Genomic DNA, 12,283 nt, shown 5'->3' with positions numbered 1-12,283 from the left:
TTGAGTTTATGCTCTTATTTCTTACATGGACAAAGCTTTGGTGGTAAATAATATGAATTTATTACATCTTTCTTACTAACATGCATTGGGAGGGAGATTAGCTGGAAAGTGTTATGAGGATATTGAAGGATTTGTTTTGCTCTTATTTCAAACACATTCATATTTCATACATAGGCACAGCACCGATAGTGAATGAAATGAATATAAGTACAACCACACTTTGTACGACATGTAAGTGTGAGTACACTAAGTGGTTTGGCATGTTTTGGGAAGATATTGGAATTTTGTTCTTTTTGTAATATTCTAACTCTACCTATTTTCCAAATAGTCCGTTACTTAGGATTACACAAAGAGGAATTTAGGCCCAATATTCACATAAATTCTTCCATGAACATGAGTTCAGTGGGGATGCCTCTCTTGCAGGCCTCCATCGTCCTCATGTAATCCTTGTAAAATCAGTCTGTAAGTCACTAACTTTTTTACATTCCTCAAGTTATTCTTCACTTTTTTCACCAACTGATACATAAGTGTTCTTTCTAATAACTTGAGTCTTCCATGATATACATATTTTCCACTGGGTCACTCTGTATGCACAACCTTCATGTGGACAGCCCTGCTTTTGTAATGGTGGTTGGAGGAGTACTGAGGTGAGCAGAAGTTTTTCCCCAGCACATTTCTAGTAAAGGAAGAGACCTCTGTTGTACAAATAGTTGGCAGTTGTTTTCTTTCTTACGAAGAGTAGCAGAAATATGAAGAGGGGATTATTATAACATCAATAATGTTGAAAATAAGTCAGGCATCTTTGATATCCTGTTGGACATTATATACTTTAAACTATTGTACAAATAAATTTTCAGTTCTGGTATTACATATATTTTACTTGTTTGCAGGGTATTGCAGTGCTTATCGGGGAAAGACTGGCAAATCCCAAATGATGTCACTGAGGCACTTGAATTAGTATTGAGTCAACCTTGGGGGGGCAAAGAAATTGCTCTCTATGCTGTGTTGCTTGAGTGTGTGTTCACAGTTACTGCTTTGCCCCACCATGAGAGCTTGGCATCCAACATTCTGAAGGTTGTTTTAGGGTAAGAAGCTAAATTTTGAAAGAATTCATCAAGAAACACAGTATAATTTGCCCATCAAACATCTCACTACTGCAGCCTTCCTGCCTTTTCACTACTGTATTGATAGGTTTTTTGTACAGAGATAACCAGTGATACGAGAAGCCTACTTTCCATTCTGTATTCATAATTTTAGTATTATTATTACTTTAATATGTATTTCAGTATACATTTAAGACCTTGTGCACCTATTTTTGTGGGAAGGAAGAATTTATATGTATTACACTAAATATGTTTTATTCTGTAATAGAGATACCATAAAGAAGATGCAACAGATATAAAGGATAAATGAATAATTTCTAAATGTGGTGAGGAGTTTTGCTAGGATAATAAGGTAAGTGTGCAAAAGGGAGGGTGACTGGTTCTAGATAAAGGTGGCTCTGCATCAGTATGTTATATCACTATTGCTGCTTAATCAGTTTATATGGTCTATACATAGACATACACAGAGTGTTGCAGGAACCTCATAAGCATATAAGGAACTCCTGGGGTAGAGAGAAAGTATATATATATATATTTTTTTTTTTTTTATACTTTGTCGCTGTCTCCCGCGTTTGCGAGGTAGCGCAAGGAAACAGACGAAAGAAATGGCCCCCCCCCCCCATACACATGTACATACACACGTCCACACACGCAGATATACATACCTACACAGCTTTCCATGGTTTACCCCGGACGCTTCACATGCCTTGATTCAATCCACTGACAGCACGTCAACCCCTGTATACCACATCGCTCCAATTCACTCTATTCCTTGCCCTCCTTTCACCCTCCTGCATGTTCAGGCCCCGATCACACAAAATCCTTTTCACTCCATCTTTCCACCTCCAATTTGGTCTCCCACTTCTCCTCGTTCCCTCCACCTCCGACACATATATCCTCTTGGTCAATCTTTCCTCACTCATTCTCTCCATGTGCCCAAACCATTTCAAAACACCCTCTTCTGCTCTCTCAACCACGCTCTTTTTATTTCCACACATCTCTCTTACCCTTACGTTACTTACTCGATCAAACCACCTCACACCACACATTGTCCTCAAACATCTCATTTCCAGCACATCCATCCTCCTGCGCACAACTCTATCCATAGCCCACGCCTCGCAACCATACAACATTGTTGGAACTACTATTCCTTCAAACATACCCATTTTTGCTTTCCGGGATAATGTTCTCGACTTCCACACATTTTTCAAGGCTCCCAGAATTTTCGCCCCCTCCCCCACCCTATGATCCACTTCCGCTTCCATGGTTCCATCCGCTGACAGATCCACTCCCAGATATCTAAAACACTTCACTTCCTCCAGTTTTTCTCCATTCAAACTCACCTCCCAATTGACTTGACCCTCAACCCTACTGTACCTAATAACCTTGCTCTTATTCACATTTACTCTTAACTTTCTTCTTCCACACTTTACCAAACTCCGTCACCAGCTTCTGCAGTTTCTCACATGAATCCGCCACCAGCGCTGTATCATCAGCGAACAACAACTGACTCACTTCCCAAGCTCTCTCATCCCCAACAGACTTCATACTTGCCCCTCTTTCCAAAACTCTTGCATTTACCTCCCTAACAACCCCATCCATAAACAAATTAAACAACCATGGAGACATCACACACCCCTGCCGCAAACCTACATTCACTGAGAACCAATCACTTTCCTCTCTTCCTACACGTACACATGCCTTACATCCTCGATAAAAACTTTTCACTGCTTCTAACAACTTGCCTCCCACACCATATATTCTTAATACCTTCCACAGAGCATCTCTATCAACTCTATCATATGCCTTCTCCAGATCCATAAATGCTACATACAAATCCATTTGCTTTTCTAAGTATTTCTCACATACATTCTTCAAAGCAAACACCTGATCCACACATCCTCTACCACTTCTGAAACCACACTGCTCTTCCCCAATCTGATGCTCTGTACATGCCTTCACCCTCTCAATCAATACCCTCCCATATAATTTACCAGGAATACTCAACAAACTTATACCTCTGTAATTTGAGCACTCACTCTTATCCCCTTTGTCTTTGTACAATGGAACTATGCACGCATTCCGCCAATCCTCAGGCACCTCACCATGAGTCATACATACATTAAATAACCTTACCAACCAGTCAACAATACAGTCACCCCCTTTTTTAATAAATTCCACTGCAATACCATCCAAACCTGCTGCCTTGCCGGCTTTCATCATCCGCAAAGCTTTTACTACCTCTTCTCTGTTTACCAAATCATTTTCCCTAACCCTCTCACTTTGCACACCACCTCGACCAAAACACCCTATATCTGCCACTCTATCATCAAACACATTCAACAAACCAAAATACTCACTCCATCTCCTTCTCACAACACCACTACTTGTTATCACCTCCCCATTTGCGCCCTTCACTGAAGTTCCCATTTGCTCCCTTGTCTTACGCACTTTATTTACCTCCTTCCAGAACATCTTTTCATTCTCCCTAAAATTTAATGATACTCTCTCACCCCAACTCTCATTTGCCCTCTTTTTCACCTCTTGCACCTTTCTCTTGACCTCCTGTCTCTTTCTTTTATACCTCTCCCACTCAATTGCATTTTTTCCCCGCAAAAATCGTTCAAATGCCTCTCTCTTCTCTTTCACTAATAATCTCACTTCTTCATCCCACCACTCACTACCCTTTCTAATCAAACCACCTCCCACTCTTCTCATGCCACAAGCATCTTTTGCGTAATCCATCACTGATTCCCTAAATACATCCCATTCCTCCCCCACTCCCCTTACTTCCATTGTTCTCACCTTTTTCCATTCTGTACTCAGTCTCTCCTGGTACTTCCTCACACAAGTCTCCTTCCCAAGCTCACTTACTCTCACCACCTTCTTCACCCCAACATTCACTCTTCTTTTCTGAAAACCCATACAAATCTTCACCTTAGCCTCCACAAGATAATGATCAGACATCCCTCCAGTTGCACCTCTCAGCACATTAACATCCAAAAGTCTCTCTTTTTTTTTTTTTCATACTATTCGCCATTTCCCGCGATAGCGAGGTAGTGTTAAGAACAGAGGACTGGGCCTTTAAGGGAATACCCTCACCTGGCCCCCTTCTCTGTTCCTTCTTTTGGAAAATTAAAAAAAAAAAAAAAAAAAAAAAAAATATATACATATATATTTGGATGGTACTGCAGTGGAATTTATTAAAAAAGGGGGTGACTGTATTGTTGACTGGTTGGTAAGGTTATTTAATGTATGTATGACTCATGGTGAGGTGCCTGAGGATTGGCGGAATGCGTGCATAGTGCCATTGTACAAAGGCAAAGGGGATAAGAGTGAGTGCTCAAATTACAGAGGTATAAGTTTGTTGAGTATTCCTGGTAAATTATATGGGAGGGTATTGATTGAGAGGGTGAAGGCATGTACAGAGCATCAGATTGGGGAAGAGCAGTGTGGTTTCAGAAGTGGTAGAGGATGTGTGGATCAGGTGTTTGCTTTGAAGAATGTATGTGAGAAATACTTAGAAAAGCAAATGGATTTGTATGTAGCATTTATGGATCTGGAGAAGGCATATGATAGAGTTGATAGAGATGCTCTGTGGAAGGTATTAAGAATATATGGTGTGGGAGGCAAGTTGTTAGAAGCAGTGAAAAGTTTTTATCGAGGATGTAAGGCATGTGTACGTGTAGGAAGAGAGGAAAGTGATTGGTTCTCAGTGAATGTAGGTTTGCGGCAGGGGTGTGTGATGTCTCCATGGTTGTTTAATTTGTTTATGGATGGGGTTGTAAGGGAGGTAAATGCAAGAGTCCTGGAAAGAGGGGCAAGTATGAAGTCTGTTGGGGATGAGAGAGCTTGGGAAGTGAGTCAGTTGTTGTTCGCTGATGATACAGCGCTGGTGGCTGATTCATGTGAGAAACTGCAGAAGCTGGTGACTGAGTTTGGTAAAGTGTGTGGAAGAAGAAAGTTTAGAGTAAATGTGAATAAGAGCAAGGTTATTAGGTACAGTAGGGTTGAGGGTCAAGTCAATTGGGAGGTGAGTTTGAATGGAGAAAAACTGGAGGAAGTGAAGTGTTTTAGATATCTGGGAGTGGATCTGTCAGCGGATGGAACCATGGAAGCGGAAGTGGATCATAGGGTGGGGGAGGGGGCGAAAATTTTGGGAGCCTTGAAAAATGTGTGGAAGTCGAGAACATTATCTCGGAAAGCAAAAATGGGTATGTTTGAGGGAATAGTGGTTCCAACAATGTTGTATGGTTGCGAGGCGTGGGCTATGGATAGAGATGTGCGCAGGAGGATGGATGTGCTGGAAATGAGATGTTTGAGGACAATGTGTGGTGTGAGGTGGTTTGATCGAGTAAGTAACGTAAGGGTAAGAGAGATGTGTGGAAATAAAAAGAGCGTGGTTGAGAGAGCAGAAGAGGGTGTTTTGAAATGGTTTGGGCACATGGAGAGAATGAGTGAGGAGAGATTGACCAAGAGGATATATGTGTCGGAGGTGGAGGGAACGAGGAGAAGAGGGAGACCAAATTGGAGGTGGAAAGATGGAGTGAAAAAGATTTTGTGTGATCGGGGCCTGAACATGCAGGAGGGTGAAAGGAGGGCAAGAAATAGAGTGAATTGGAGTCATGTGGTATACAGGGGTTGACGTGCTGTCAGTGGATTGAAGCAAGGCATGTGAAGCGTCGGGGGTAAACCATGGAAAGCTGTGTAGGTATGTATATTTGCGTGTGTGGACGTGTGTATGTACATGTGTATGGGGGGGGGGGGGTTGGGCCATTTCTTTCGTCTGTTTCCTTGCGCTACCTCGCAAACGCGGGAGACAGCGACAAAGTATAAAAAAAAAAAAAAAAAAAAAAATATATTTTATTTATTTTGCTTTGTCGCTGTCTCCCGCGTTAGCGTGGTAGCGCAAGGAAACAGACGAAAGAATGGCCCAACCCACCCACATACACATGTATATACATACACATCCACACACGCAAATATACATACCTATACATCTCAATGTACACATATATATACACACACAGACATATACATATATACACATGTACATAATTCATACAGTCTGCCTTTATTTATTCCCATCGCCACCCCGCCACACATGGAATAACAACCCCCTCCCCCTCATGTGTGCAAGGTAGCGCTAGGAAAAGTCAACAAAGGCCCCATTCGTTCACACTCAGTCTCTAGCTGTCATGTAATAATGCACCGAAACCACAGCTCCCTTTCCACATCCAGGCCCCACAGAACTTTCCATGGTTTACCCCAGACGCTTCACATGCCCTGGTTCAATCCATTGACAGCACGTCGACCCCGGTATACCACATCGTTCCAATTCACTCTATTCCTTGCACGCCTTTCACCCTCCTGCATGTTCAGGCTCCGATCACTCAAAATCTTTTTCACTCCATCTTTCCACCTCCAATTTGGTCTCCCACTTCTCCTCGTTCCCTCCACCTCTGACACATATATCCTCTTGGTCAATCTTTCCTCACTAATTCTCTCCATGTGACCAAACCATTTCAAAACACCCTCTTCTGCTCTCTCAACCACACTCTTTTTGTTTCCACACATCTCTCTTACCCTTACATTACTTACTCGATCAAACCACCTCATACCACATATTGTCCTCAAACATCTCATTTCCAGAACATCCACCCTCCTGCGCACAACTCTATCCATAGTCCACGCCTCGCAACCATACAACATTGTTGGAACCACTATTCCTTCAAACATACTCATTTTTGCTTTCCGAGATAATGTTCTCGACGTCCACACATTCTTCAATGCTCCCAGAATTTTCGCCCCCTCCCCCACCCTATGATTCACTTCCGATTCCATGGTTCCATCCACTGCCAAATCCACTCCCAGATATCTAAAACACTTCACTTCCTCCAGTTTTTCTCCATTCAAACATACCTCCCAATTGACTTGACCCTCAACCCTACTGTACCTAATAACCTTGCTCTTATTCACATTTACTCTTAACTTTCTTCTTTCACACACTTTATCAAACTCAGTCACCAGCTTCTGCAGTTTCTCACCTGAATCAGCCACCAGCGCTGTATCATCAGCGAACAACAACTGACTCACCTCCCAAGCTCTCTCATCCACAACAGACTTCATACTTGCCCCTCTTTCCAAAACTCTTGCATTCACCTCCCTAACAACCCCATCCATAAACAAATTAAACAACCATGGAGACATCACACACCCCTGTCGCAAACCTGCATTCACTGAGAACCAATCACTTTCCTCTCTTCCTACACGTACACATGCCTTACATCCTCGATGAAAACTTTTCACTGCTTCTAACAACTTACCTCCCACACCATATATTCTTAGTACCCTCCACAGAGCATCTCTATCAACTCTATCATATGCCTTCTCCAGATCCATAAATGCTACATACAAATCCATTTGCTTTTCTAAGTATTTCTCACACATTCTTCAAAGCAAACACCTGATCCACACATCCTCTACCACTTCTGAAACCACACTGCTCTTCCCCAATCTGATGCTCTGTACATGCCTTCACCCTCTCAATCAATACCCTCTCATATAATTTCCCAGGAATACTCAACAAACTTATACCTCTGTAATTTGAGCACTCACTCTTATCCCCTTTATTATTTATTATTTACTTATTATACTTGATTGCTGTTTTCTGCGTCATCAAGGTAGCGCCAGGTAACAGACGAAAAGACCCATCCACTCATATACACACATATATACATACATGTACCTATACATATACATATCAACATATGCATACACATACATATACATATATACACTTGTTCATGTTCATGCTTGCCTTCACCCATTCCTGGCACTACCCAGCCCCACAGGAAACAGCATCGCCACCTCATGCTAGCGAGGTATCACCAGGAAGCATGCAAAGATTGATAGATAAGTAGGCAAGCAGGTAGACAGACCATCAAAAGACATTTCTTTTTTTAGATTTCTCAAGAGCTCAAATGTTGACCTGAAGTATGTGGGTGTGAAGGCTTTTGCAAGTGTATTCTCAGTATTTGAGGAGGCTCTTACACGTAGTCACTTGGAGGCTATCCTTGACTGTCTCAATCACTCTGACGCACACCTTCAAGCCAAGACAGTCAAATTGCTTTGTGCAATGGCGAATTCTCATAATTACCAGGTATATTAAACCCTTTACTGTTTACCTACAATTTTTCCACAATTTCTTTACAGTGCAGATGTTCAATGGTTCCTCATGTTAATATCATCATCACTATTCACTAATGTGATACTGTTCTTACTCATGCCATAAACATATGAAAATAAGAGCTTGTACAGTTCACAGACATTAGTTGCATCTGTGATCTTTTTGTACTCACTGTCCAAGTCCATGAATACTTTTTTTCTATCTTATCTTCTTATTATCGTTAGACAACTGCATGCTTTCTTTTATATCTCTTCTGACTTCTTTAAATGTTTTTCATCTTAAAGAGCTTACAATAACCTCTCACTATCCCATCACAGTATTCATTAAACCACAACATATTGCATTCTTGCTTTACTTTACCTTCACCTTAAACCAGGCATCCAATTGATTTTGTGGATGTATATTTTGCTGTCTGTGTGTGAGCCTTTAGTTTTCTAGGTAGCTTTGATACCTCTCCTTCTTTTATTTACACTCGATAAACTAAATATCAATCCACTACACATATGAAACACTGACACACAGTCCAACGAATACTGAGAAATTTATGTCTCACCTGCTGCACATTGGTAGCCTTGATGTCAGGAGAGTGCCATATCCTGTCAAATATTTAAGGAATGTTATATGTTTATACAAATAATAAATAATATTAAAATATTTAAGGAATGTCATATGCTTATACAAATAATAAATAATATTATATTGGCACTGATAATGTGAATTTCACATGGGAGACCATTATATAGTGGGAACTGTATTTCATATTAGTGGTTACATATTGGCCTGTCTCAGTGTTTCAGTTATGTGATATGTAATCAGCAGTGTCACTAACTAATTGCTAACACTCAAGTTATTGATTTCCAGGTGAACTCACATCATATGGGAAATGCAGTGTGTGCAAGCACTGCATGGTTGAAGATGGACGTAATCACAGTCCACGGATGGTTAATATCATACCATAATCAGTGAATGTAATATATAATTTGATATTCTAGTCTAATAGATATCATATTATGTAATAAAATGTTTACATTATGCTACTTTATACTGTATCATATATTTAAGGAAACCAATATACCTTGTGTCTCATGTTTATTATATCAGTATCTAGTATAAGCTCCTTCTGCTGCAAAAACATTGCTCAGCCTGTTAGGCATGAATGCCATCAACACACTTGTAAGGTCTTGTTCAGATGGACTTTTAGGTATGTCACCAAATCCACTGTGCTGCTGTGTTTCAGTGAACACCAAACTTGCAGGCAGTATCACAAACACTGAACCCCTCATTATGGAGGGCTACAATAGCTGTGTGTGTTAACTGTGAGGTTTCCATTGTGACTGGCATGACCATGACTTTGATGGCCATCAATGACTATTTCAGCTGAAATACCACAGTGTGACATGTTCCACGAGTCAAGTAATGAAATTGTGAACTTATCTCAAGTTTTGCAACATTTGCCATGTGGTTCAAACCTATTGGACCAACCACAGCCAGGCATATCAACCCTCCTACAACATGAGTTGGTTGATACATTTTATGGAAGGCATCAGACCAATTGTGCCCCAATACTCTTTTTAACCCATTTTATATTGTATGCTTTTAACACATATTTACATTTGTTTCTCTGATTCCTTACCACTGAGTTTTCCCTTGCATTTTGTTTTAGATTTTTCACTTTCTTTTTACATTATTATCTGTAATGCTGTCTGTTGGTTCTCTAGTACTTTTTCTGCTTCATTTCATGTACCCTTGATTTTCACTCTTGGTGTTCCTTAAGTTTCTTTTTCCCACATCTTTAATCTTAATTCTTACAGAAATTGTGTGCTTATGAATACAAACTAACCTGTTTTTTTTTTTCCCTCAGGTTATCTGTACTACTTTACTAGGATTTTCAGGCCAGACAAAAGATGTCACCACACGCAAAGTTATTCTGGGAGAGTTGGCAGACATCATAACCCGACATTGCCAAGACACAGTATGGTGTGTGGAGCTCATCTCTCCAATTATTTTAGCCTTTTCAGCACCTGATACAAGGCTCACTGATGCTCTTATTCACACACTGGAACAAGGTAGCATTATTATTCATAATTCAAGACTCAGGTTACATTTGGTAAACTTAAGTTAGTTTAACTCCTTAATGCCCCCAGATGGATATTTATGTGAACTGAGCAATGCTCCTACACTGGTATTTACTTATCATGTTTTGAGTCTCAATTTCACTGCTATACACTAAGCCTAGGCAGTGGCTGAGGTGGTAGTCAGCAGTAATTTCTCCCCAAAGTCATACATCCTCCAACCATGCCAATGAGAACATATCTTTTTAAGTTTTCCAGGAAGGATATTGAGCATCATTTCATTAGATTTAGAGAACAAGACAGATGATGATTTGTCCTTGGATTGTATAAGTGATTTTATGGACACTTACTCTTTCAGGAACATTCAGGGTGGAGCATTAGGGAAAAGTAGTTGGTAAGAATATTAGGCAGGTGCATTAGGTAGAAGTAGTCAGAGGGAACATTAAGTAGGAACCTCTGCACACAGTGCACTAGAGTTGCTTTTTGCCAGTGGCCTGTTAAGAGTGAAGCACAAGCACGAAAGGCTAAGAAGTGGCTTTAGAGTTCGTTAGTTATAGAGACTATTGCTGTGGCCACTTCCTTGAGGGAGTTCGAAAAGGAACAGGTATCAGATATAGATAGATAGATAGACAGACAGATATTCTTTCACCATTAAACGTTGACCAAGATGAAGGTATTTAAGCAAAAATGGAGAACGTGTTGCCAGTGCCTGCCTGACCTTGACATCATTGAGTTGCAGCCAGTGATTTTACAAATTTTCATTCATTTACTATTATGAAAAAATTACCGAGTGATGTGATTATGTTAAGAAAAGATTCAATATATAAAAGATGATACGTTATAAAAATCAGTGATCAGTACTTTGTTGTAGGTAAAATGAGGCCTTATTCTCAGTTTTTTATGCACCGAGCTGAAACATCAACATAACTTCTGTACGTTATTAGTGAAAATAGAGGATGAAAAATACTGGTGTTTTTTTAATTGTGATATGAATATCGTTGAAACTGTAAGGGTAAATATAATTTTTTTTGAATCTGAAAAATTTGAATACTGACGATTGGAAAGGATAACTAGGTGGGACATTGCGGTTAAGTAGTCCATGTCCAGAATAGCCACAAATTCTATATTGACACTGAAAGTTTGTATTTCTTAGAGCTAGTATGAAAATAACTCTTAGATAAATGTTGATTATGGCACTCTAGGCAAAGGAAAGTGAGCCTGTTAACTCTCTTTACTTAGGATTTTTTCCAGACAACTTCAAGGTCATTTTGAACAGTGACAGAGGATTGGGTGCCAGTGATAACTTCAGTGTCACTTTGAAGCAGTAACAGCAGTAATGTCCATAATGCTACCAGCAGTCTCTTAGAGTTAACTACCATTACTTTTGATAATCATACTTTACTTAAGGAAAGTTCATGCTGCAACAGACTTACTGTCTTTAAAGTTGTAATAAACTCAAAAATAATCCAAGAATTTTTAGAGAATGAAAGTCTGTATAATGTTTCTCTCTTCTTGAGAGTAGTTACTAGACTCTGCCTGCAAGTTGTTATTTACACTGAAAGTGAAAAGTTACATTCAACAAGGCTCTGTCATCATCAGTTGACAAAAAGTATAGTTTCATTGACAAACTTTTTGCTGCAAAGGAATCCACAGATATCCTGCTCCTGTTTGAAGTGCAACCCCAAAGCTGCAGGAGCTCTATAAAAAGCTTCCTGAGGCTATAAAATTTAATTAATTCTTTGAGACTATTTTGTTGTAAGGGTTTTTAAGCATACCATCATGTTTTAAACATGCCATCTCTCTGTATTGCTCTGGCCTTTATCTGGATATGAGGAAATATTTTTTCCGGAGTATTATATTTTTCTGGAGTATCTGTATAGTGCAACACAAAAAGGAGATATGAAGGTAAAAGACTTTCT

At 39.9% G+C, this 12,283-nt stretch overlaps 2 protein-coding genes across 3 annotated transcripts in view; one reads left to right on the top strand and one right to left on the bottom strand.

Moving 5' to 3' along the window:
* LOC139765471 (E3 ubiquitin-protein ligase RNF25) overlaps positions 1-12,283 on the bottom strand; it is an 84,637-nt gene that overhangs the window by 52,138 nt on the left and 20,216 nt on the right. The window lies entirely within an intron of this gene.
* The window catches only part of LOC139765470 (AP-4 complex subunit epsilon-1-like), a 34,024-nt gene that overhangs the window by 9,894 nt on the left and 11,847 nt on the right, over positions 1-12,283 (top strand). For both annotated transcript variants that reach the window (XM_071692856.1, XM_071692857.1), the window contains exons 7-9: positions 891-1,085; positions 8,070-8,265; positions 10,154-10,358. In XM_071692856.1, coding sequence (XP_071548957.1) covers positions 891-1,085; positions 8,070-8,265; positions 10,154-10,358 — 596 coding nt within the window. The remainder of the gene's footprint in view (positions 1-890; positions 1,086-8,069; positions 8,266-10,153; positions 10,359-12,283) is intronic.

The sequence above is a fragment of the Panulirus ornatus genome, chromosome 55 (genome assembly GCF_036320965.1).
Source record: "Panulirus ornatus isolate Po-2019 chromosome 55, ASM3632096v1, whole genome shotgun sequence".
NCBI classification, from domain to species: Eukaryota; Metazoa; Arthropoda; class Malacostraca; order Decapoda; family Palinuridae; genus Panulirus; species Panulirus ornatus.
Note: the sequence above shows the minus strand (reverse complement) of the source record. Positions and strands in the feature narration are given on the sequence as shown.